General features: G+C 41.5%; 1 protein-coding gene across 2 annotated transcripts; it reads right to left on the reverse strand.

Annotated features, from left to right (window-relative positions):
- Positions 1–5443: 5443 nt before the first annotated feature.
- On the reverse strand, positions 5444–25832 carry ywhaz (tyrosine 3-monooxygenase/tryptophan 5-monooxygenase activation protein zeta). 2 transcript variants are annotated; one of them, XM_033018948.1, is made up of 6 exons: positions 25348–25832; positions 24398–24734; positions 11212–11335; positions 8182–8345; positions 8006–8101; positions 5444–7180 (listed from the first exon to the last, which is right to left on the reverse strand). In XM_033018948.1, exons 2-6 carry the CDS (start codon positions 24689–24691, stop codon positions 7121–7123), a joined length of 738 nt encoding a protein of 245 aa, XP_032874839.1. In that variant the 5' UTR covers positions 24692–24734; positions 25348–25832; the 3' UTR covers positions 5444–7120. The 2 variants fall into 2 exon arrangements, with proteins under 2 accessions (XP_032874839.1, XP_032874840.1); XM_033018949.1 differs by lacking the exon at positions 25348–25832 and adding an exon at positions 25269–25291.
- Positions 25833–26478: the final 646 nt, after the last annotated feature.

A 26478-nucleotide genomic window follows, 5' to 3' on the forward strand; every position in this document is an offset into this window, starting at 1 on the left:
CTTCCGATTCATGCATAATGACATCACCGCAAACATATACTCGTTTCTTCATTAGGTAAGGATACGGTCAGGTCTAATTTTGATTTTCTTTGCTGCTCTCATCAATGTCCTGAAAATGCTTGTCATGTAGATGTACACAAAGTGTGGTAATGTAACAAAAGATTGATCGACCTGACAAATTGCATCCCAATACAATACGGAATACAGAAAGAATAAGACATTAATCCCACATTATAATCAGATGCATAAGAACTGAACTGAATTGAAGTGGATTATATACAGTAAATGAAGGATAAGAAAGGCTTTGGTGCCTCAGGTCCCTTATACCTGAACCACTGAAAATTCAGCTGAAAGTACACAAGTCAATTAGGAATGTCTTAATCACAAAAGAATGAGTCATCATGCATCAATTTGTAGGCTCCTACTGAGATTTTATCTGGAATATCATAGAGTTCTAATCTCCTTACACATAAAGCAATGTGCCTGTTAGAGGGAATGTAGTAAAAATTCACCAGATTTAGGCCAGGTTAGTTTCTCCGTTGTGAGCAGCTGAGAGGAGCAATGTGGGAGATTTAATTAATAAACTGACATTAGCATTTCGGATTGACTGCACCGGATGGTGTAGAAAAGGAAGATAGGCACCAGCGGAGCCTGCCTCCTTTATGCCCCTGTCCCACTTAGGAAACCAGAACGGAAACCTCTGGAGACTTTGCGCCCCACCCAAGGTTTCCGTGCGGTTCCCGGAGGTTCTCCCTACCTGCTTCCACTACCTGCAACCTCCGGGAACCGCACGGAAACCTTGGGTGGGGCGCAAAGTCTCCAGAGGTTTCCGTTCAGGTTTTCTAAGTGGGACAGGGGCATTAGGGAGAGGCTCTGTGTTGAAGTGCAAGTGTTGTGCGTTTGAGGTCAGGTGTTGAAGCTTTGGCTCAAGAGGTTATGGTGAAAAGGCTGAGCAGAGGGTGGGAAGAATAAAGTAAGGACTTTATTTGTATAACCCTTTCTTGGTCTTCATGCAGTTCAAATAGTAGTTAGTGCACTGGTATGCTCCTCCGGCAGGATGTGGGAAGTCAGGGAAATGAATCCAGCTGCAGACCCTGACTAACCAAATAAGGGAATTGCAGTCAGCCGCCCTCAGGATTGTCTGGGAGATTGAGCGCGTCATAGGTCGGAGTAAGTGAATGGCCACATCTAGTGCCTGTCCCACGTGCCGTGCGTCGTGACGCGTAAATGATGTTGCGCAAATGACGCTCAAGTGGGACAGGCCCTTTAGTTAGGCAGAAAGTAGATGGGTGATCTACAGGGAAGGGAATAGACAGTGCATGAATCCCTGTGGACCATTCTCGGTCGTGGATGTCTGTTCAGAGCAGAGTAGCAGCAGTCAGGTCTGTGGCAACTGGCCTGCTTCTGAAGCACAGCAGAGTGGAGTCAGACAGGGCTATTGTGATGGACTTATTTGTTAGGACAGACAGCAGATTCTGTGCCAGCAAATGAGACTCCAGGATGGGAGCTGCCTCCCAGTGCAGTGTGTCTCAGAGTGGTGCAGAACATTCACAAGGGGGAGGGGGAGCTGCTAGAGGCTGTTGTGCACACTGGCACAATAACATATGTAGGACAAGGCACGCGATCTTGTAGAGGGAATATACGGTTAGGCAAAAGGTTAAAAAGCACTCAAGGGAACTAATCTCCAGATTCACCTGAACTGGAAGGAGACCTACTGTATATCCTGGTGGGCAAGTTTGCTAGTGCTGCTCAGGAGGGTTTAAAATAGATTGGCAAGGTGACAGGATGCAATGCAGTGGTAAGGCAGTTGATACCCAAGTCAGGTCTCGACCCGAAACGTTGCCCATTCCTTCTCTCCAGAGATACTGCCTGACCCACTGAGTTACTCCAGAATTGTGTCTACCTTCAATGTTTTGAATAGACTGAATAGGCAGGGAGCAAAGAAAAAGTTAGTTATGATCACTTTGTTGGCAGTGTACTATACACACTCAAAGCACAATAGGAATTGGAAGGAAAATGTGCTGAAATACCTCAGACAGCTGGAAGAGTAACAGGGTTGTCATAATTAGGGATATTACTGGGATTGCCATGGCACCAAGGGATTAGATGGGGTGGAATTTGTCAAGTGTGTTCAGGAAAGTTGCCACAGGCAATATGAAGGCCGTCCATGGGAGAAGGTAAACCTTGACCTACTCTCTGCGAATTGGGCAAAAGTTCTACTAGGTTTAAAATAGTTATGTATAAGGAGCAGGCTGGTCCACAAGATAGTTCTAAATTAGGGCAAGACCAACTTTGATTGGAGCAAGCTTTGTGGGCAAAGGGAAGTCCAAAAGGTGCAATTTAAAAAAAAAGTGTGATACCCCTCCCCAGGTACTTTCCCTTGCAGATGCAACACCTGGCCCGATACCTCCTCCCTCAACTCCATCCAAGGACCCAAACAGTCTTTTCAGGCGAGGCACACTTGCAACTCCAACCTCATTTACTGTATCCGCTGTTCCAGGTATGGACTCTTATATATCGACGTGACCAAGCTCAGGCTCAGCGATCGTTTTGCAGAACACCGCCACTCAGTTTGCTTAAACCTACCTGATCACCCGGTTGCTAAACACTATAAACCCCCCTCCCATTCCCACTGACCTTTGCCTTGGGACTCCCCCATTGTCAACGTGGGGCAAATTGGAGGAACAGCACCTCATTTTGCTTGGGCACCGTATACCCCAGCAATATGAAGGTTCAATGGTTAAGAAGGTTCAATGGTTGGGTATTAATGGTGGAGTAGCAAGATGGATTCAACAGTGGCTGAATGGGAGATGCCAGAGAGTAATGGTGGATGGTTGTTTGTCAGGTTGGAGGCCAGTGACGAGTGGGGTGCCACAGGGATCTGTGTTGGGTCCACTGTTGTTTGTCATGTACATCAATGATCTGGACGATGGCGTGGTAAATTGGATTAGTAAGTATGTAGATGATACTAAGATAGGTGGGGTTGCGGGTAATGAAGTAGAGTTTCAAAGTCTACAGAGAGATTTATGCCAGTTGGAAGAGTGGGCTGAAAGATGGCAGATGGAGTTTAATGCTGATAAGTGTGAGGTGCTACATCTTGGCAGGACAAATCAAAATAGGACGTACATGGTAAATGGCAGGGAATTGAAGAATGTAGGTGAACAGAGGGATCTGGGAATAACTGTGCACAGTTCCCTGAAAGTGGAATCTCATGTAGATAGGTTGGTAAAGAAAGCTTTTGGTGTGCTGGCCTTTATAAATCAGAGCATTGAGTATAGAAGTTGGGATGTAATGTTAAAATTGTACAAGGCATTGGTGAGGCCAATTCTGGAGTATGGTGTACAATTTTGGTCGCCTAATTATAGGAAGGATGTCAACAAAATAGAGAGAGTACAGAGGAGATTTACTAGAATGTTGCCTGGGTTTCAGCAACTAAGTTACAGAGAAAGGTTGAACAAGTTAGGGCTATTCTTTGGAGCGCAGAAGGTTAAGGGGGGACTTGATAGAGGTTTTTAAAATGATGAGAGGGATAGACAGAGTTGACGTGGAAAAGCTTTTCCCACTGAGAGTAGGGAAGATTCAAACAAGGGGACATGACTTGAGAATTAAGGGACTGAAGTTTAGGGGTAACATGAGGGGGAACTTCTTTACTCAGAGAGTGGTAGCTGTGTGGAATGAGCTTCCAGTGAAGGTGGTGGAGGCAGGTTCGTTTTTATCATTTAAAAATAAATTGGATAGTTATATGGATGGGAAAGGAATGGAGGGTTATGGTCTGAGCGCAGGTATATGGGACTAGGGGAGATTATGTGTTCGGCACGGACTAGAAGGGTCGAGATGGCCTGTTTCCGTACTGTAATTGTTATATGGTTATGAATATTGACTTCTCTAACTTTAAGTAACCTTTGCTTCCCCTCTCCCCCCCCCCCCCCCCAGTTGTCTGACATTTTATGTTTGCTTTGCCATCACCTTCTCCTAGCTAACAATGGTCTATTCTACATTTTCCTTGATCTGCATTTTTCATAATTCCTCATCTCTGTAACTCTCTCTCCTCTGACTCAGTCTGAAGAAGTGTCTCAACCCAAATCGTTACCCATCCCTTCTATCCAGAGATGCTACCTGCCCCGCTGAGTTACTCCAGCATTGTGTCTTACCTTTGATGTAAACCAGCATCTGGAGTTCCGTCCGACACACTGGAGATTTATGGGCTACTTATGAATGGACTGACTAAGGTAAATTTGCTATACAACAAATTCTAGAGTTTATACAGTGCTAATTTCTTTTTAAGCAAAATTATTCCTAATGGCAAAAGATTTTCTTGCTCTTAGATTAATTACTGTAGTTTTTCATCCACCAATATTACTCTGAACACAATTGGGCACTTTGATGCCCCATAAGATTCCTCAGTAAAGGTTTCAAAAGTATTTTATCGTTACATGGAGCAATGAAGGTAGTGATATTTGAATTATTGAATCAATAATGAAATTCACATTAGGGCTAATTAGCATTTGGTTAGGACATATATGTTATTTGATTTAAATAGAATGGAAATATTCTTGAAAAGATTAATGAAAACCAATGGCTTTTATAATCTCTATTGCATTTAGTATTCGCGTTTTAATGGTCCTCTACCGACGGCTTAAAATAACTAATTTTGTTACACCAAGTAATAACTTAAGTTTAAAAAATATATCTATGTATGAAATAGAAAGAACACTTTAAAAACCAAAGCAAGATTTTGATATGTTGTTCTGCATTTAGCCACCTAATATTTCTCCCATTTCAGTATTGGCAATCAATCCAGTGAATACTGCACTGCTGTAATCAGATATGAAATGCCCAGTGTTCAGTAATATGAAGCCAAAACCACCACAAGACTGGCATCCAACGGCCAAAATATTGTGTAGTAGCCCATACCCGCTTCCAATAACTCACAGGAGGCAGAACATTTTAAAATCGCCTTATCATTTGGTAACATTTCCATTGGCATCACTGACTCCAATTGATAGGGATCAACCACAAAGGTTATGTTTTTGTATAAATTAGGACGTTACTTAGACATTTAACATCAACCAAGAATAGATGAAAGCCCAATTAAAATGAAGTGACATTAGGACCCAACTGCTGAGGTACACTCTGGCCTGAGTGCTGAATTGAACAGAGGACCCATGTGTGTGATTTAAACACTCATGTTAACAGGTTATTACCTCTACGTGTATTATTAACATTAACAACACTGAAGAACGTGGACAATTGTGTGCACAAAATATAAAATTCATCCTTCAAAGGTGTCAATGCAGGGGAAAAACACAAAAAGGTTGTCCACATCCAGTTTCAGTTGAAAAATAGTCATGATGATAAAAACCCACAGTACAGCCAACACAAATTTGTAGATGATTGGAGGGTGCACAAAGACAAAAATACAAAGACAATCTGGAAACTCTCATTTCTGTTCGTCATACTATTCCAGATATTTAATTTTGTTTTTGGTACATTTATTCTTTACCTCAAATGACAAGACAGTACAGATTTTGCCGTCAAAAAATTCAAACTTGGTTTGACACCAGCGGTGAACAGTTACACTTTGCTGTAGCTGGTTCCTTCTTCACTGCCTCCTCTCAATTTAATATTGTTCTCTCATTTTTGGTCTTTTGATCCCTTATGGTCCATTCACTTATTCTGCCAGACATTTCTGCATGGGTTGTATTAATTTTGATAATGAAGATTAAACAAAAATCTAATGCTATCATTTTCAAAGGATAATTGATTTATTAACATAGTACATTGGAGTTGCCATTGTAAAACAGGTATTGTTTAACCAGGGAACTAGGAAAAAATACCACTATAAAGCTACTGGTAAAGATGTCTACCAAAAAGCAAACCAGGCCATAGGTTTTGGAAATGATGCATAATCTTTCATTTTACTTATGCACAGCTAAACAATTTTCAGGCAAATACTGAAAACACTGCCAATGTACTATTTACAGTTAAAATGGAAGTTTCCCCATCCATTCATTTAGGTTTGAACAGTTTCAGGAATAGGCCAAGACATTGTCAGACAACTAATCTAGGTTGAAAATATGCCGAACAATTATTCCTTCATTTATGAGGCAGCAGTTTGAGCATTTATCCAAAGCTTCCAAACTTCATACATCCAGACTATATTTGTGAATTCCATTCCACTGGAGACACAAATATTAGCATATAATTTAGTAAATCAAATTGAAATTTAAAAAAATCCATTCATAAAACATTTTATTCCACTTACATCAACTTTACACATTTTCTTGATAACAATTATGCTTGTGTTCTTATCTTATGAAAAGTTCAGAAGACATGAATGCAGCTAGCCATACAGCAATATATCTCATTACTTCCCTGTTAACTATTTCACAGCCACATGCGTGTTAGGCAATCAAGACCACAAAGCAAAAACTAAAACAAAAAGGAAGTTACCAGTTAAACACGTGGGAAGGCCGTTACCTCTTAAACGTACATTATCAAAGTTAAGCGTTTATTTTTACTGCATGTTTGCTTGTACATTTGTTCTTACGTTGACAATAATTTTTTTTAAATACAAATAAAATGTTCAGATGTCATGTGTAGCAAAATGAAGACATGAGCAATGGTGAATCTCGCAACTCATGGAATGTTAATCCTCCTCTGCCCTATTCCAAAAATCCTGAGACATGTAATAGATGGTGCAGGTTTGATCTACAGATTAGCAACTCTCTAGAAATCGCACGACTCGCACTGAATCTGCCATTTCCCCAATACAGACACTACGTTAAAGGCATCCTTCTTTGCTAGTACAGGAAACATTTGACATTAGCTTTGTGGAAACCACAGCTACAGAGTACTAACCAAACATTTAAAACTTGTATAAAAATTCCACACCCTGAATTTACATTGGCCACCTGAAACATACAATACAAGAGTTCCCAATATGAATTGGCTCTTCTCCCCTATCAAACACAAACCACATGGGAAACACAGAGACCCAACAAAAGTGACAGAAGCTCTCCAAAGACCTAAAATAGAAACTAGTGGGACAGCAGAGATTACAAATAGTCTTGATGGCAAAGATTCAGGAATGAGGCAGACAGAACTAGAAGGCGGAAGATTAGTTCTCTCCTCCCTCACCAGCATCAGCTTCTTCCCCCTGGTTGTCTGAAGTCCACAACTAGAAAGATGAAATTCCAATTAGTTCCACAATGCAATAAATCAGAGCAATAGATGCATATAGAAAAAAAGTGATTATCCTATCTTGGGACACCATTTTGGAATAAATTTAGTTTCAAGATTACAAATACTTTGCTCATTTAAAATCTTGTACAATTTGTAAGTTTGTAATCACTATTATTTAAAATGTCTCCCATACAAATTGCTCTTGCAGGGCATATTAATAAGTTGGAAGGGCAAAAAGAAACATAGCCTCATGTTGGGCATTGCAAGAATGCTTACATTGCAACAAAGCAATCCATATGTTTAAGTACACAAAAATGCTGGAGAAACTCAGCGGGTGCAGCAGCATCCATGGAGCGAAGGAAATAGGCAACGTTTCGGCCCGAAGCGTTGCCTATTTTCTTCGCTCCATAGATGCTGCTGCACCCGCTGAGTTTCTCCAGCATTTTTGTGTACCTTCGATTTTCCAGCATCTGCAGTTCCTTCTTGAACACATATGTTTAAGTAGTTAGGGAAGTCAGGCTTGTGTGTAGAAGAATGGAAATTGATATGGCTCGAAAGAAGGCTAGAGAAAATTAAATGTTATTTGCAACTAATTGCTTTAAAACATACATCACAAATTACTATTCCTTTCACAACCAGCAAATCCAAATTTACTCAAATATCTTGGAATAGCAATTCAAATCCTTGCATGTACAGTCATGTACACATTCCAATCATTTAGTGAAAAGTTGTGATTTGCATCCGTTGCATAGCATTGTGAATCTTGGACCAAAAAACATCTACATTTGTCGTCCTTCATGTTAAGTTTTCAAGTACTTACTGTCAAATTATCTCGCAATAACTGCATTATTAATGTGCTGTCTTTGTAGGAATCTTCATTCAGTGTATCAAGCTCTGCAATTGCTTCATCAAATGCCTTTTAGAACAAGAAACATGGTTAGATGTAATAACTACACAATGAACTATTTTACCCAAGCAAATCTTGTTTGTACTTACAGATTTTGCAAGAGCACAAGCTTGTTCTGGTGAATTAAGAATTTCATAATAAAATACTGAGAAATTAAGGGCCAATCCAAGGCGGATAGGGTGTGTTGGTTGCATCTCTTTTTTACTGATGTCAAATGCTTCTTGGTAGGCTTTCTGCGAATTCTGCACTGTGGCTATAAAAAAAAAATGTAGATCAAGACAAGGCATTCGTTTTAAAGCATTTAGGTGTACATTAGTATATACAGTATCTTAGGAGATTTGGGATTGTTTGCCTGCCGTGAAGCAGAAGTTTGAGGGGGGGGGAAATATGAGAAGTGCACAAAATTATTGGGGGTGGGGGTAGGATTAGCAAAAGTGTCTAATCCTTCACCTTAATTTTGAGGAAATAACAATTTTTATAGGGACAATAAGAAAGATTGTTTGGCAGGAATTTGAAATGCACAGTGGTTGATATCTGGAATACACTGCCAGAGGTGACGATGGATACACAAATACATTCCTTATGCAGGTAAATGGTAATAGTATGGATGGAAAAAGAGGCCAGCATAGACAGTGAACTGCAAGTGAAGACAGATTTACAATATTCAAATATCCAGACAAGCACTTGAATCAACATTGCACAGATAGCCAAGGGCAAAATACTCGTAAATGGAACGTGTTGATGATTATGTGGTATGCATTGACAGTGCGAGCTTGTTTCTGTGCTACACGACTGCAACTAAATTAAGGTGAAATCTCATTTAGGATGCGATCAAGTGTTAAAGGCCATGTATGGCCAAACCCTGACCACACTAAAGATTTAAGATCTAAATGCTGTTCAACATTGGAATACAAAATGTTTCATGTCTTATTTGAAATACTTTGATATTTAAGCTCAATCTTTGTAATGGTGAGCAATTTCCAGTTCCTAAAATTAATTCTTTATCCATCCTACATTATCAATTACCTGGGATCCATAATGACACATATGACTGCCTTCCTGACTTTCAAGGGAGAAGAAAAGCAGAGGATTCTGGCCCATCTGATCACTGCTCATCTCCAAAATGATATACAGAAAACAATACAGATGCTGCCTAACCTGCGGAGTTCCTCCAGCAGTTTGATTTTTGCTCAAAATACCAGCATTTGCAGTTTTTTTGTATACCCAAAATGTAAATGCTGTTTACAACTTGGCTTTCACTTCAAGCATATTCATTGCATCATAAGCACTAAAAGCATGACACGTTGAACTGTGAACACATTGTTGTATTCATTTATATTGCAATATGCAATAGGGAAGCATTGCTTAAACCAATGCCAAGCTTCATATATCCTTCAATCAATGCCTTTATCTTGTTTAGGAAGAGCCTTTCAACTTAACTTGCTCAGTGATTTTAACAGAGTTGCATCAATTCAACCCTTTTTGGAGGATGGGCTTCAACTCATTAACTGTCATTTGGCCTTCCAGAGTGCCCCACAGCAATCATTTGCATTAAAACATAAAATACGGTAATGGCTCCAAATAGCCCTAATATCAGACAAAGGGTCAAACATTTTCAAAACAAGAGGCCACAAAATCAGCGATTCCAGAATATTCTGGAATTCTCCATCCATGAGAACTCTGGGAGCCCATTTGCCAAGTCTATTTTAGACAGATTAATAGATTTCTAGGCACCAATAGAGACAAATGGTCAGTATGAAAAGGTCGATAGACAACTCGTGCTGTATATGTTTTTAAAGTTAGGTATGTTAAGCTATGGAAGGTAGTTGACCGAGGATAATCCAACTTAGTGTGGTTGTTTATTTGAAAGATGGAGGATCAGGACAACATTTAGTCATAACCAGTGATAATGGAGAATCATAGAAATAACAGGAAGGACCCATTTATCAGAAGTCATAACAAGAATGCAGGTAATGTAATTAAGGCAATGTAATAATTACAGAAAAGACAAACAGCCCGCCTTCCCCCCCCCAATTTGAAAGGCATATGAATCCAGTTAGTCTATGACAAAACCCTATTACAAAGGCTGAGTGAAATTAGTTGCTGGACTACATGGACATGAACCAAATGCTCGACTTCATTGAAAAGGTGTACAATTATAAACAAATTTAAAACCACTTGTTCAAGGCAAAAAGCTCACAGACAGTAAGGAAAATAAAGCATCCATACGGGACAAGGCTGGAATGATCCTGGTGGCTTTGATGTAGAATTTCCATCCTACACTCTTTCACAAACTCCTGCGTTCAACCTTTAAACTGCTGCCAATCTCCCTACTGTACATTACATTTTCCCATCGCCCCATATTTGCCAAATTAGCCCACTGTTTCCTCAAGGCCACACTGAAACTATTAATTTTTATCCCTTTACCTCATTTACTAACTGCCTCCAGACCTGGTCTCAATTCTTTCTTCTGGCCAATAAGATGTCTACATTTATTAACTACAACTGCCTTCCCAAATTTAAATTACTGCCTACAATACTTTCAGTTGCTATGGCTACCCTGAATTAAAAAAATAAATTAACATGGAATAATGGTGCCAAAAAATTGTCGTCTATTTACACCATTCAAATGTGATGTGTTGCACCGTTAGATATTTGAGGTTATCTGAGATAGACAAGCATGCATTTACGTGGATCTCAGATTCCCAAGGCGACAAATATATATAGAGCAGTAATTGATCCTCAGCACCAAGGTCAATAATTACCCATCCAACCTGCTAAAAAAGTTGTTTCAATTTTTTTGCATAGATAACCAGGGATGATCTTATTAAACATTTAAATGCTCCTTAGGATTTTGTATGTTTCCACTGGAGGGAGTGTCTCAATCGAGGAAACAAGTACAAGGAATATTTATAAACGAGGTGTCGTTTTTGGAGAATATAAATCTATGAATTTTCTGCACCAGAGGATTGTGGGGGCTTGATCATGGAAGGGAATGAAAGCAATTTAGACAAATCAAAATAGTGTATCATAGCACCAAATTAAACAATGAAGTTACAATACTCTTATTTGGTTTTAATAATTGAAACCAGATCACAATATTTAACATTTCAACATACCTTTCTTGTTATCCCCAGAAGCCACTTCAGCTAAATAGCGAAAGTAATCCCCCTTCATTTTCAAGTAGAAAACTCTGCTCTCTGAAGAACTAGCATTGGCAATCAAGTATTTCTCAAGAAGACCCTGTTCGAAAGTACAGGACAACTATTAAAAATGAAAAATTATTACACAACATTCCACGCTGCACTGAATTAAAACGCGAATTAGAAAATTTAGATTTCTGCTGAAACATTTTACTAGTATAGAGCAGCACGCTATTGGATAATACTGTAAATATATTATATTCCATGGATACACTAAGAGAAGCATTAGAACATTAGACCAAGCACTATATTTGCAATTACTTCAAGGCGCCTGCATTCAATACATTTTCAGCAGCACATGTATTCTTCACTGACTTCAAACAACCAACTTATTGGTTTCAGCCATTACACCCAAACTTCACCACATACTACCTCTTAACTGCTGGCCAGAATCTTAAGATCAATTACACACAAAGGTGAAGATGGGCACCAACAATCTGTGCCCCCATACTATGAGCAGATACAAGTGACATAACAGGTTAGCAATATTAAGCAAAACATGAACAGCATCAAACCACCTTGCATACCAGTATAGACTTGGGAAGCATTCAAGATGCACGAGCTTCTGAACTCCTGTGGTATTCGAACTGTATTGATCACTAAGACTTATGATGCATTACATATCACAATTCTTCACTAAGGAAGAAATGTCATCTCTCTCTTTGTCCAAGGACAAAGACCCATTATTTATTTGCCTCCGTACTCCACAATTTGTGATTTCTAATAGAAAAAAAAAAATCACATGTGGTTAAAGTGCACTGTCAGATTTTAATAAAGGTCATTTTTATACATTTTGGTTTCACCATGTAGAAATTACCGGAGCATTTATACATAGTACCCCCATTTCAGGGCACAATCATGTTTGGGACACAGCAATGTCATGTAAATGAAAGTAATCATGTTTTGGATTTTGTTGCATATCCATTGCATGCAATGACTGCTTGAAGTCTGCGATTCATGGACATCACCAGTTGCTGGGTGTCTTCTCTGGTGATGCTGTGCTAGGCCTGTATTGTAGCCATCTTTAACTTATGCTTGTTTTGGGGGCTAGTACCCTTCAGTTCTCTTCAGCATATAAAAGGCATGCTCAATTGGGTTCAGGTCAGGTAACTGACTTGGCCACTCTGGAATTGACAATTTTTGGAGTTCGAATAACTCAGTGGTTGCTTCAACTATGTTTACATTTACAGCAGCCATACATCCCATAACATCCCTACCACTGTTTCACACATGGAGTGGTATGCTTGGGCAGTTCCTTCTCTCCTCCTTACTTTGCTCTTGCCATAACTCTGATACGTTAATCTTCATCTCATCTGTCCACAAGACCTTTATCCAGAACTGTGATTGCTCTTTTAAGTACTTCTTGGCAAACTGTAAACTGGCCATCCTATTTTTGCAGCTAACCAGTGGTAGAGAGAATGTTTCTGTCATCAGCTGTGGAGGTCTTGCTTGACATGCCAGTCCCATTGCAATTAGTAAGCTCACCAGTGCTCTTTCCTCTTAATGATGTTCCAAATAGTTGATTTTGGTAAGCCTAAGGTTTGGCTGACATCTTCAACAGTCATATTCTTGTTTCTCAGTCCCATAATGGCTTCTTTGAATTACATTGGTACAACATTGGTCTTCATGTTGATAACCAGCAAGAAAAGTTTCCAAAGGTGATGGAAAGCCTGGAGGAAAGACGAGGTGCTGAGAGCTCTCTTATACCTGCATTAAGGAGGCATTTAAACCCACATGAGCAAATAAAAACACCTGTGAAGATGGTGCCCTGAAATGGGGGAGACTATGTATAAATACAGCTGTAATTTCTACATGGTGAAACTAAAATGTATAAAAAACGTATAAAAAATGCCCTTTAATAAAATCTGACAATGTGCACTTTAACCACATGTGATATAGATGTAAATAAATAAATGATGGGTCTTTGTCCCAAACATTATGGAGGACGCTGTACAAATCAAATTCAGCCAATTATCACCTACCTTGATAAAGGTGATGAAAGACTTCAATAAGTATCTCATGACATTGAACAAGATGTGAAGAGTTGATGCAATGTCCACATAATTTCACCAGACCGCCAATGCCTTGATCTAAGCACTGGCTGATCATTTCTAGAAGTCAAGAGTGACAGCCATTGACAGAGGAATAATTTGACTGAGTGTGGCATCAATGGGCCGCAGTAAATGTGAAATCAATGGACATCGAGAAAACAATCTAAACGTTGGAATTATATATCAAAAGGAGATGGTTGGGCTTGTAGGGGAAACATCCTAGCTCCAAGACATCACTTCAAGAATTCCTCAGGGCAGTGCCTATGGGCCAATTATCATCTGTTCCATGACTCGCCCTCTTTGCTCCACCAGCCATTTAAAAGACAGATGTGGGGATGTTCAATGCCATTCATTGCTCCTCAGTAAATGAAGCAACTGTACTGCATACAGCAAGTCCTCATCAGCAGTCAAGCATCGGCTCGAGGGCAAGTAACATTCATGCTACATATGCCAGTCAAGATCTTCAGTGAGAGTTCAGGGCATGAAATATTGTGTCGGCCTGATGGTGCAGCCCCAAGATTTGGAGCACCAGAATCTAATATTAGCCAACGCTCATCTCCCATGATCTAACTATTCTATACATTCTGCCCCACTACCAATAAACCATGGCTACTATATGTCTACAAAATATACTGGTGACCCATCTGATCTACCAGCAATCTGCCAAAGAGACAATATCTAGCACTGTTGGGGGAGTGCAGAACCAGGGGCCACAGTTTAAGAATAAGGGGTAAGCCATTTAGAATGGAGACGAGGAAACACCTTTTCCCTCACAGAGTTGCGAGTCTGTGGAATTCTCTGCCTCAGAGGGTGGTGGAGGCTGGTTCTCTGGATACTTTCAAGAGAGAGCTAGATAGGGCTCTTAAAGATAGCGGAGTCAGTGGATATGGGGAGAAGGCAGGAACGGGGTACTGATTGGGGATGATCAGCCATGATCACATTGAGCGGTGCTGGCTCGAATGGCCGAATAGTCTACTCCTGCACCTATTGTCATTGAGTTTTGGCTCATAGGGACACACAAATCACACACCAGGCTGACTTGGAATATCACTCTTCCTACATTGTAATTGGGCACAGTAATAGAACACTAACAGTTTTGGAGAATAAGTTTTGCATCATGTTGCATCATGGCAAAAACTCTCCACTTTCAAGATTATTAACGACAATAACATTCTGGCATTGTCATTGATAGCCACACCCAAATTAAGGATATCCACAACAGGCTGGAGATTAACCAGATTTCCCATGGAAATTCTTCAGCTAGTTAGGTTGTAGCAGAAAACATTCCACAGATCTAGTTATTACATTGTCATAATGGGAAAAACACAAATTCTCCAACAGGCTCAGAATTAGTGATTGGAAGACCAACCTCTGCACAATAGCCAATAAAAATATCATGGCCATGCTCCTTGGAATGGAAATACAATCTATTGAGAATATCACGAATCTTAAAATGTGAACAATGAAGTGTAATTAATAAAACAGCCCATAAGGAAAAGTTGCATCAATTATTGCCTTTACTTAAATTTATAGGACTGTGTGCTCATCTCTCAATTGAGAGAAAGTAGGAATAAATGAGAACAGACTAGTTGAGCATTTGGAACTTGGTATCGTGATCAATCTGATCATATCAGCCAATCAGTCAACATTGTTTTCTTAAAGGCAAATTGCTTTCATATTATTTGCAAATTTTAAATAAATGTAACACTCAATGGTGGCTTGTTAAACGCCAGCTGGTGGACAATATATAGGTTTAGTTACCACAACATGACTGTGACAATATACACAAGATCAAACATTTTAGACTCAACAGACTATTTGATAAAGTTCCTCATATTGGGCTCATCCAGAAGATTAATAGTGAATTGGTCATACTGAATTGGATTAATAGTACATTGGTCGTATGGATTCCGAACTGGTTTACTAACAAAAGGCAGGGCTGTAGTAGAACGACCATATTCAGGCTGCAAGTCTATGACCAGTGAAATATGACCTGGGACCAATGTTGTGTGTGATATAATATAAATGATGTGGACGTGAACATAGACAGGCTGGTTTTAGTACATCTGCAGGTGACACCAGGATTGCTGGGGTCGCGGACTGAGGAAGGCTGTCAAGGTATAAAGCAGGATGTAGATCCACTACAGAAATAAGAGGAGCAATGACAGATGGAGTGGGGTGTCACACACAAAGGGGAAATATAATTAATGGCATTGTAGTGGCCTGGTCAAGGTCAGGAAAAGACCGGACACCAGGTGGATTCAAAAGAAGCTTTTTAATTCCAGCAGTCCGAGTACACACCACGACACCCTTATCTCTACCCCTAGGGAGTCGTCAGGAAACCCCGTGGCAGACCAACGCCCCACAGCATGAGCATTAACAGCATTGATGTACAGAAGGATTTTGAAAGTGACAACATAAATAAATATAATAGTAAATAAGGCATATGGTACACTTGCTTGCATAGGAGAGGGCATTGAGAATAAGAATCAGGAAGTAACGATGCAGGACATCAGCGCATTTGTGGGCCTGTCCCACTTAGGCGATTTTTCAGCGGACTGCCGCCGACTGTCAATTTGCCGGCAGTCGCCTGAAAAATCGGGAACTGGAACGGCGACTGTCAGAGTGGAACACACACACACACACACAGAGCAAAGGGGGGTGGGCCAGGGCAAGCGGGGGAGCGCTGTCTGAAATTCACACGGTACAAAGCCCAGGTGATACAGAACAGGAAGGTTGGCGCTGTAATTAAGACGGCTAGCAGTGTACAGTAAGTCCTTTGAAAGAGGGGAGAAGCCAGACAACTTAATAAGCTAGAGATACACAGCTGTGAAGTTCGGTGGACATTTAACATTACCGGCCAGTTATCCTCGGTTCTGAAAACTCCTGCTTACCTTTTTATTCCCCAATGAGCCAATGAAAATGACTGGTCAGCAAAGGCGATTAATTAAAACTACCTACGATCACCTCAACTACCCATAACCACATGGCGGCCTCACCACAAATGCACCTACGACTACAGGAGTATCGATTTTCTCCATGGCGACCAATTTGTGGTCGCAGAAAATTCTTAAACATGTTGAAAATTTTGCGGCGACCATACTGAGGCTGCGACTAGTTCCCAGAATGCGGGAACTCCTCGCGACCATGAAGGAGACCCACCAGAGACCTTCAGCGAACATGTGGCGAGCGCAGTCTCCTGCACACGCCTAAAATGTCGCCTAAGTGGGACAGGCCCATTAGAGTAGTGCGTGTATTTCTGGTTGTCCCATTACAAGAGGACGTGGAAGCTTTGGGAAGGGTGCAGAGGAAGTTTACCAGAATGATGTCTGGTTTACGGGGCATTTCCTACAGGGAGAACCATATAACAATTACAGCACGGAAAACAGGCCATCTCGGCTCTTCAAGTCCGTGCCGAACACTTATTTTCCCCTAGTCCCATCTACCTGCACTCAGACGATAACCCTCCATTCCTTTCCCGTCCATATACCTATGCAATTTATTTTTAAATGATAAAATTGAACCTGCCTCCACCACTTCCACTGGAAGCTCATTCCACACAGCTACCACTCTGAGTAAAGAAGTTCCCCCTCATGTTACCCCTAAACTTCTGTCCCGTAATTCTCAAGTCATCTCCTCTTGTTTGAATCTTCCCTACTCTCAATGGGAGAAGTTGGACAGACTTAAATTGTTTTCTCTGGAACGCCAGAGGTTGCAGGCAGACCTGACAGAAGTATATAGAGGAATAGATACAGTAGACATTCCAAATATTTTTCCCAGGATCACGTACTAGAGGGAATGGATCTCATTGCTCAGTTCATGTGCACAACTGGGAAAGGAGTGCCCCAGAAATTTTACTTATAACTTGATAAACAAATGCACTGTACTTGCACACAATAACATGCGGCAGTCTTGCTCAAGTTTGCCATCAATGCAACCAAGTTCCCAAGTATAATTTCTGGATCACACCAAGAAACATGCACAGGTAAGTTAGAGTAGAGAATTAAAATGTCTTTCAAAGAGCACTTGTAAAAATTACAACTGACTTAAATTTAGGATTGGACACTCCAATTACTTGAATCCATTTTCAAACATTACACCGTGGGTTTTTTTCACCAATGACGGAACAGGGCTTAATTGCAATACTCCAATGCAAGTGCCACAAAACTGGAGGCGGTCTAGCCACTCGAGTCCAAAACCCCATTTAACCCTGCAGAGAAAGTCATTAAAAAGTAGCCTACAGACAGGAGGCAGTACATCAGTTTAATTTCTGATCTGCATTGTTTTTGTAAATGGTTAAATATTTATTGAAATGAATCAGAATTTTGGTTTAGATTACCATCCAAATGCCTGGGAATATAATTAGTAATTTTAATAATTGGAAATGGCACTATTCTTAGAAACTGCATTAAAGTTTAGTACAAATGCAAGGCTGGTCAATGATCACTGGTTATACAATTTTTAATTACACGTGCAATCAGATTCCCCCATCCTCAAATATCAAGAAAGCAAACAACGGACAAGGTTACTTCAAGAACTAAACAGGACAACAGATCAAGACTGGAATAAGGAAACTAAAGAAATGTTTCTGTAACTTTAAACTCAGGAGATCCAATTGATAACAAAAATGATTTTCTGAATAATCAACTTGTCCAAATCAGACTGCCAACACTGTGCTAATTTTGTTGAACTTGTACACCATTTTCAAATGCTTTTGGATAAAAATATAAAGCGATTTATTGTTTTGTACCCTGTACTTTGTGCGTAGTCTCTGCAATTCTTGGATCAGGTGTAATGCATTATTAGTTGGAGTGATAAATCTACTCAACACCAAATCTACTTAATTATATTTTCCACAATCGGAAATGGTTAGTTGGTTTGCACATAGCAATTTCCACTCTGTATCCTGGCCATTCAACTTTAGGACACCCAGGACCTTTCCGTACCTCAATGTGAGTGGCACCTATGATGGAGACTCATGATGTCTCCTTTAAAGTCACAATTACTAAGATAACAACGTTTCAAAGCGCCATTTCTTTTTCTTGGAACATTTGCGGTCAGCAATTTTGATTTCCATCTTTCTTCTTTTCATTTTTTTCTTTTCCCTGATCTCACAGACTTGTCCTTTTTTCAAACAAGCCCAATTATATCCAACGAGAGCCAATCTCAGCCTTGATTACCAAAAATGTAGCCTTATCACCGAGTCCTCCGGTTATGAAAGGTACTTGCTTTTCACCATAACCTCAGCCCATCAAATAAATTTCCACCCCCCCCCCCCCCCCCCCACTTCTGCCCAGTGGAGGTCCCAACATAATGAAGGACTTCTCCACTGGGCAGAAGATACAAAAGCTGAAAAGACACTCCACTATTTTCAATAGCTTCTTCCGTTGTTATCACTTTTAAATGGGCCTCGTAAAACAACGGTGACTTCTCAATCTACCACATTGGTATCCTTGCAGTTAAAAAAATGCACTTTGTAGCTGTAGCAGTATATATTCTATTATTTTCTCTTTTGCACTACTTGATGTACTTGTGTGGCATGTTTTCTCTGAATAGCAGAAGTTTCATAGTATTGCAATGTTCCTGACAATAAACATAGAAAATAGGTGCAGGAGTAGGCCATTCCACCCTTCGAGCCTGCACCGCCATTCAATATGATCATGGCTGATCATCCAACTCAGTATCCTGTACCTGCTTTAAACCAATACCAATTTCATTGATCAAAATATTGTAGCAGGGAAGGGATGCAGAAATCATAAACCCCGAATCTCCTTTTGAAAATGTTGCACCTCTTCAAACACATCCCCAAAATGCAATCTAACCATCAGCGCCTAAAAATCATTAAGCCCTTTGCTTGCCAATTGTTGTCTTTCTCTTCCAGTCCTTAAAATCGTTAGCACTTTTCCGATGGGCTCTAACTCAGCTAGATGCCTCTTGAAAATTAGACGTAAAATATGATAATCAAAACACTAACTTTGGAAATCAGATACAAAGCAGAAGTTTCGAGAAAAACTGAGACAGCATCTATAGAGATAAGTGGTCGTTTTGGGTCATTATCCTAAAAGATTCATTTTCTCTTTCCAGTGATGCTGGCTGAACCAAGTTTTTCTAGCATTTTCTGCCTTTGCCTCAAGAAATATATATGCTAACAACTAGCAGGTTTCATGACTATGTTCCTCACCTGTAACAGCAGAAATTTGCTCAATCCCCGCATTAATGATCTACTATTATAGGGAGGTTGCACGGCAGTCGAGGTCACGATCCGTGACCCGTATTGTTGCCACGCATCACCTTCTGGAGTACAAGCACTTACGAACGTCAGGTAAGCACTTACAATGTGTTTAAGAAGGAACTGCAGATGCTGGAAAATCAAAGGTACACAAAAATGCTGGAGAAACTCAGCGGGTGCAGCAGCATCTATGGAGCAAAGGAGACTGATAGGAGGTGGGGGGAGGCGGGGAGAAATGGCTGCCAGTACAGCAGGCCAGCATCCGGACACCACGCTGAGTGGTTCCACACTCGCAGACCCCGGGCCGCCTGGGGAGGGGGGGGGAAAAGAAAATCACCACCTGTGGGGGTGAATCACCCTCTGTGGTGGTGGGGTTCAGGGGTGAATCACCCCGTATGGTGGTGGTGGGGGTCCGGGAGGATGAATCTCCCTGGTGTGGGGGTCGGGGTGAATCACCCCATGTGTCGTGTGTGGGCCGTCCCTGGGGGGAGAGTGGGGGCTGTCCCGAGGGATCCGCTTGCACCTTGGTGCTCGGGTTCAGACTGGAGGGCGACTCCAGCCCCGGGCGGTCGTGGGCCAGGACGTGTCCTCAATCCGCTGGCATACTGCTCTTTGGTGATTTTGCCGATTTTCTCTCACGGTTACCACTATTTCCACAATATTTTACAGCACAAAATTTGACCATATTGGCAGTTTCTAACAGGTAAGAACATACATGTTTCATGTGTTACTAGTGTATGCCAGAAGCTGTCTATTACTCCAGAATGATTGAGCTACTCCTTTGACCTGATGACCCTACATGGAACCGCCCTATAATCAAAACTCGTTTTCATCTTCAGATTACCATCCACTGGTTTCATTCCCTGTCTAGGCCAATTCCCAAGTTGACAATCTTTGTAACTGCACCATAACCATCAAGCACCTTATGCCATAGTCTCCCATTAATAAAAATGGCTCTTTACTTCTGCATCCAACTTTGTCCATTTGCAGCACTACTATGGCCAATCTGCTGCCGATATTGACAAAATATAATGAAATTCAATGATACTAATTTAATTTCTCCAGCATGTTGCTGACAGCTCTTTCTTGGATTATCCATAGATCTGGTCCATTCCTCACTTTACACAATCAATCTCATCCTCCCCTGCATTCGAACAATCTTTAGGACAGCATTCATTTCAAGGTCATAATTTTGTAAGTAGATAAAATGCTGGAGTAACTCAGGCAGCATCTGAGATGGAATGGGTGAAGTTTTGTCTTGAGACCCTTCTTCAGAACTAGCATCTGCAGTTCTTTCCTACTCATAATTCTGTAATGCCCTTTTGGAACTAGGGTCTGATAGGTGACCTGTGCACAGGTAATTTTTTGGGGGCAAGCGAGCATATCAATAAAGTTTAATATTGGCTGGGTTGGGCTAACTTGATAAATAATGTATTAAGATTCAGTATTACAGGGCATAAATGTCGAGTACTTGAGTGGAGGTAAATACAGGAATTTCTCCCTGTTTCCCAACATACAACTGCAATGCAGTCAAGTCATGTATCAAACATACTTTAGACTGTCAACTGATCAGTTTTGCATAAAAAGTGATGCGAAAAGTTCCACTGAAATCCTTCTCCAAAAGCATATTTCCATTATCCATCTGATTGTGACTGCAGTCAAGTCTCATTTTTGTCTATCAGTCTATGGCCCAAAACAAAAAGGATCCTGAGCCACTCAGCCAAGTCCAGATTTTAATTCTAAAATATTTTTAGACTTTGTCTCCTTACTCCCAAAATCTTCCAGCATTTCCATTCATCAGTTTTGGCTCTGGCAGCCACACCATCTGAATAGCCCTCAAATATTTCCCACTTCCCTCAATATATCGTAAAATGTTCCTCTAAAGGGATTACTAGCATTAATATTTCACGCAAATTGATGTCAGAATCTATTAGAAAATGGTACTCTGTAAAATGAATCGTCTTACCACGTTAATTACAATATAAATGCAAGTTGTATCAGAGGTTGGTTTTAATATAGTGAAGGTAACACAGCCTAGAACAATTAATGACCGCTGCAAAGCTGAGGCATCATCACAAAACAATACATCAAAGTCTGGATTTTGTTTTCATTATTTTACCAAATTAAACTGAATGATTCAAAACAGTTTCAGTGTTGGATGCACCAAAATAGTAGCATTTAGCAAAATAGTGGTCAAAGTGGCATTTGACAACTCATGCTTCTAATCACTACAAATTAGCTAAATGGACTAGGTTGGGTATGGTACAGATATTTGGCGGGCAATTGCTCTGCAGCTTTAATCCAATGTAATGGCCTGGAAAGTACATTGTAGAAGCAAGCAAAAGAGAACCGTAGATGCTGAAAATCTGAAACAAAACAGAAAATGCCAGAAAACACTTCCGGTCAGACCAAATATGTGGAGAGAAAAGCAGAGTTAATGCTTCTGGTCAATGACCTGAGTGTATAAGTAGTTTTTAAATTGTAGATATGCAATCTTATTTGCCCAAGCTGTTCATTCGTCTCAAAGCAAAATTTGCTGAAAGAACTCAGTGGATAAAGCAGCATCTGTAGAGGCAACAGGATGGTCAATACAGATTAGTCCAGTAAATTTAATGTCAGCCTCATTGAGATGGTTGATTTACACACGTGCATTAATTTTAAAGATTTAAAACCAAATCCGTAAAATAAAAACTGCCACGTTCAGAAATTCACACATAAAGGACGTAAAAAAGTAAACTTGAAAACAATTGGAAATTTTTTTAAATTATACAATTCATCTCTGATAGCAACTTATATGAATACAAATTATGGTACAAATGTTTCTTGTACAGGAATTATTGGAACCTCTGATCAAAAATAAAAGTTATTGAATTCTCAACCCCCAACTTCTACTAAGTTTGACTTTGGTTGACACAACTATCACTTTTCTGGTAAAATTCCTAATACCATCTCCAATAAATACAGCTGACATACATGTAACTATCTGGAGTGATGATGCTTCATGGTAGCCAGGGATTTATTTCCCAGATCGGGCACAAATTTTCAAACTAATTATCCAAGAATCCCGCTAGGATAAAGCCCAACACACAAACTAACATTTAATGTTTCCACAGACTCCGTCCATGCATTGAAATGTCAGCTCAACTAATTTTCCTATGCTGCATAATGCATCAGTAATAAAAAGTTAACAAATAAGCCAGGAAGACCAAAAGAAAAATGTATTGAAAATATAATACTAATATACAAAATCTGTAAAAATGACAGATGAGCTTCAAATCTTTTGATATTACACCAAACCTTTTAAAACTAAGTGAGTGGGAAGTGCAGTTTGAGCTGTCCAATCCTGTTATAGGTTGAAGAAAGTGGGCCTCAAATTATAAGCATTTTTTTGAAATATAAATATGAGGAAAAACCTAGAAACAGTCTGGGCATTCTACCCAGACAATCCAGTATAGATTATGAATGTATTAAAAAAAAAACTACAATTTATCACATTTGATTAGTGTAATAAGACAGAACAAATAAATCTGTACAATCAAAACACTGTACATGTTTATTCCATATTGCAGGAGGAAGTTTCTGGAAAGGGGCTATGAAACGTGAGCAAAAAGAACAATAAACCAGCCAGTTACCGCAGATAATTATTTGGAAATAAACTATCAGCCAATCTACTTAACTATGAAATCAAGATCACTGCAGAAACAGAAAATGACCTCATGGTGCAAGAATTCCTTACCACTCTCCTCCACTGCAACAAAAACCCTACAAGGAAAAGTTCACCTGAAATCAAAGATAAAGAAACAGGACGTCTACAATCTCACCTCTCCCCACCCTTTACTAGATTTACAGACGAGGTACCAGCCCCTGATTTGTAATAACCCTTTGGTGAAATAGTCTCTCTTCAACAGTGTCACCTAAAGTAAAGCGTTATCAGCAGCCTTCAAAGACACGCCCAATAAAAGCCAAGCCTAGTATTGCCAATAAAACAGTAAAGTTAAACAAGGAGTTATATTTGCATGTGCGTAATCTAAAGCGATCAAACAACCAAACTCAACATGCTAAAGCCAAGAGGTGTTAATTAAAAAAAATCTAAACTCATACACGTAACTAACGGATTAGACAATACTATAAAATATAGCCGGGAGGCGTTTAAAGGAAGGCCTCGACTGGCAACGCCCAAAAATCTGGCTGCGTTTCCTTCACCTAATCCGAGACTGTTCACTAGAACCTCCCCAAAAAAGCCCGTTACTATTCTTCCCAGTATTACATTTCCTTTTGACGGATTTTTAATTATTAGATTTATTAGAAACAAGGTCAACGCGGTGACAAGTAAATGCGGCGGCTCCTCTGTAATAAGGATTGTAGTATCTCAAACCACCAATCACAACACCACCACCGCCCCCAAACCGGAGATAAAGCAGACTGAACAACCCCAGGTTTCCTCCATTTACAGAAAGAAAGGGAAACGAGACGCGAGGGAGGAGAAAAGAAAATGATTTTTAAAGAAAACAACCGATCGTAATTTCGTCAGACGAAAACACTAAATCGAAAACACCGCCCTCATTCTAAAGGCACCCCACCCTCCGAATACAAAATCTGCAGAAACTGGGGCATTATTCGAAAAATTTACAAGGAATTCAGCATGATTGTAAATGGCGACCTATCCTGTCTCTTACACGTTCTTTTTAAACAGATGAGGTAATTGGCTTGGGAAATTAACCGAATTCACCGCACCCTCGTTTAAATTGAAAGTGCTAATATTTTTTAAAAGAGGGTCTGATAGCCGAACATTTGCCTGCTGTGCGCCCTGTGCCCTCCTCACCAGCACATCATTGCAGATGTCCCGCAGCTCGGCCTCGATCTTCTCCCGGTATTCCCGGGCCATCTGCTGCTTTTTCTCGTTGCCCTCTGTCTTCTGCTCGATGCTGGAGATGACCCTCCAGGACGAGCGCCGCGCCCCCACCACGTTCTTGTAGGCGACCGAGAGCAGGTTACGCTCCTCGTTGGAGAGCTCCAGGCCTTGCTCGGTCACCGCTTTCATCGAGGTCGCCATGTCGTCGTAGCGCTCGGCCTGCTCGGCCAGCTTGGCCTTCTGCACCAGCTCGTTCTTGTCCATGGCGATGGGAAGAGGGGGGGAGGGAGTCGATCGCTCTCGCACTCTGCGGCGGCGGGTGGGTGGGTGGGTGGAGAGAAATGGAACAGATAAAGAACATGGAGGGAGGGAGGAGGAATCATTTTAAAGAAATAACCGTGAAAATAAAAGCTCCTCCGTCCATTGATTTCAACCCTTCATCTATCTACCCACCCAGCGATCCCCTCATTGTTAGTGAGACTAGGGGGGGTGAAGAGAGAATAAGCCTCAGTCCCCTCTACCCCCCCCCCCCCCCCCATTGCGACTCCCTCGGGGGGAAATCCACCGAGATATTTGAAGAAAAGGGGGATGATAATGACAAAATGAAAGCAGCCGGCGCCGTGGTTCGGGGCGGGGACAGCCGAGGGTCTCCGGCTGTAGAGCCAGACACACACACACACACACTCGGGGCCTCGCTGCCTGCCTGCCGTCCTCGCCCGCGGTGGTGGCGGTGGTGTCGGCGGCCGCAGCGGCAGCAGGAGCCTCCTTCCCCCCCCTTACTTCCTTCCCTCCCTCCGCCCTTAAACCTCCGTTCTGTTATTTTATTTTCTTCTTTAATTACCCTCCCCTCCGCGATCCCGCACTGCGACTGCGGCCCCCGCCCGGTCAATGAATGAATGAGGAGAGGCGATTCCTTTTACCTGCTGTCCGAGTGAGCCTCACGGTGACTCTGGCGCTCAGCGAGTGAGGAGGAGCCGCCGCGATTCGCCTCACTTGACGCCCTCTCTCTCTCTCACTCTCTCTGTGTGAGTCGGTGGGCGGGCGGGCGGGCGGGTGGGGGAGGGGCCGCGGGGGGGAGGAGCCTGTTGCTCCCTCACACTCACACACACACACAGTGAGCGGTGGGCGGGTGGGGGAGGGGCCTGTTGCTCTCTGTCACTCACACACACAGTGAGTCGGGCGGGTGGAAGAGGGGCCGCGGGGGGGAGGGGCCTGTTGCTCCCTCTCACACACACACAGTGAGCGGGCGGGCGGGTGGGGGAGGGGCTGCGGATGGGAGGGGCCTGTTGCTCTCTGTCACTCACACTCACACACACTGTGAGCCGGGCGGGCGGGCGGGTGGGGGAGGAGCTGCGGGGGGGGGGGGAGGGGCCACTCTCTCCCTCTCAGCTGATCCTTCAGCGGCTCTCCGCCGCACGGGGTTTCCTCCAATGAGATGCAGGGCGCAATGACGTCAGGCGCTACCGGGGCAACGGCGGCACGAATGACGTATTACATCGATTATCTCTGTTATAAAAGGAAAGGCGCTCTTTCTTGCATCTTGCATCGTCCTCACACCCTCCACCCCTGCCCTCTTATCAAATGCAAGCTTCCAGTTAAATTAATAATTAAAAAAAAAAAAATGCTCCACCTTGAGACTGTTGCCAGGGATATTGCTTTTTTTTTGCGCAATGCTACACGTGTGTAGAAATCCAGCAGGGGCAATGAGGGCACTTAACACACCCAGCAGCAGCTTTATTACAGCTCAGAGCAAACAATGCACTCGGAGAGAATGTGTTTGAAAACGTCAACCTCTTCAATGCACCACATTTTTTTTATCACACAATCTGCTAAGCTTCCAAGAGAATCAAACGCAGTACATCAAGATGTAGTCCCGTCAATGCTGTGGTCAGAAGAATATCTCTATGCTAAAACCCAAAATGACTTGTCAGCTTAACATTGATTTCCCCATCTGCAATGCTGTTTTGACAAAAAAAAAAACGTGTGTCAGCATTCATAAACCAGCCTCCCATTCCACTGATGTTTTACAATATTCACAATTTTAGATTGTG

This window comes from Amblyraja radiata, chromosome 4 (genome assembly GCF_010909765.2).
Source record: "Amblyraja radiata isolate CabotCenter1 chromosome 4, sAmbRad1.1.pri, whole genome shotgun sequence".
Lineage (NCBI taxonomy): Eukaryota > Metazoa > Chordata > Chondrichthyes > Rajiformes > Rajidae > Amblyraja > Amblyraja radiata.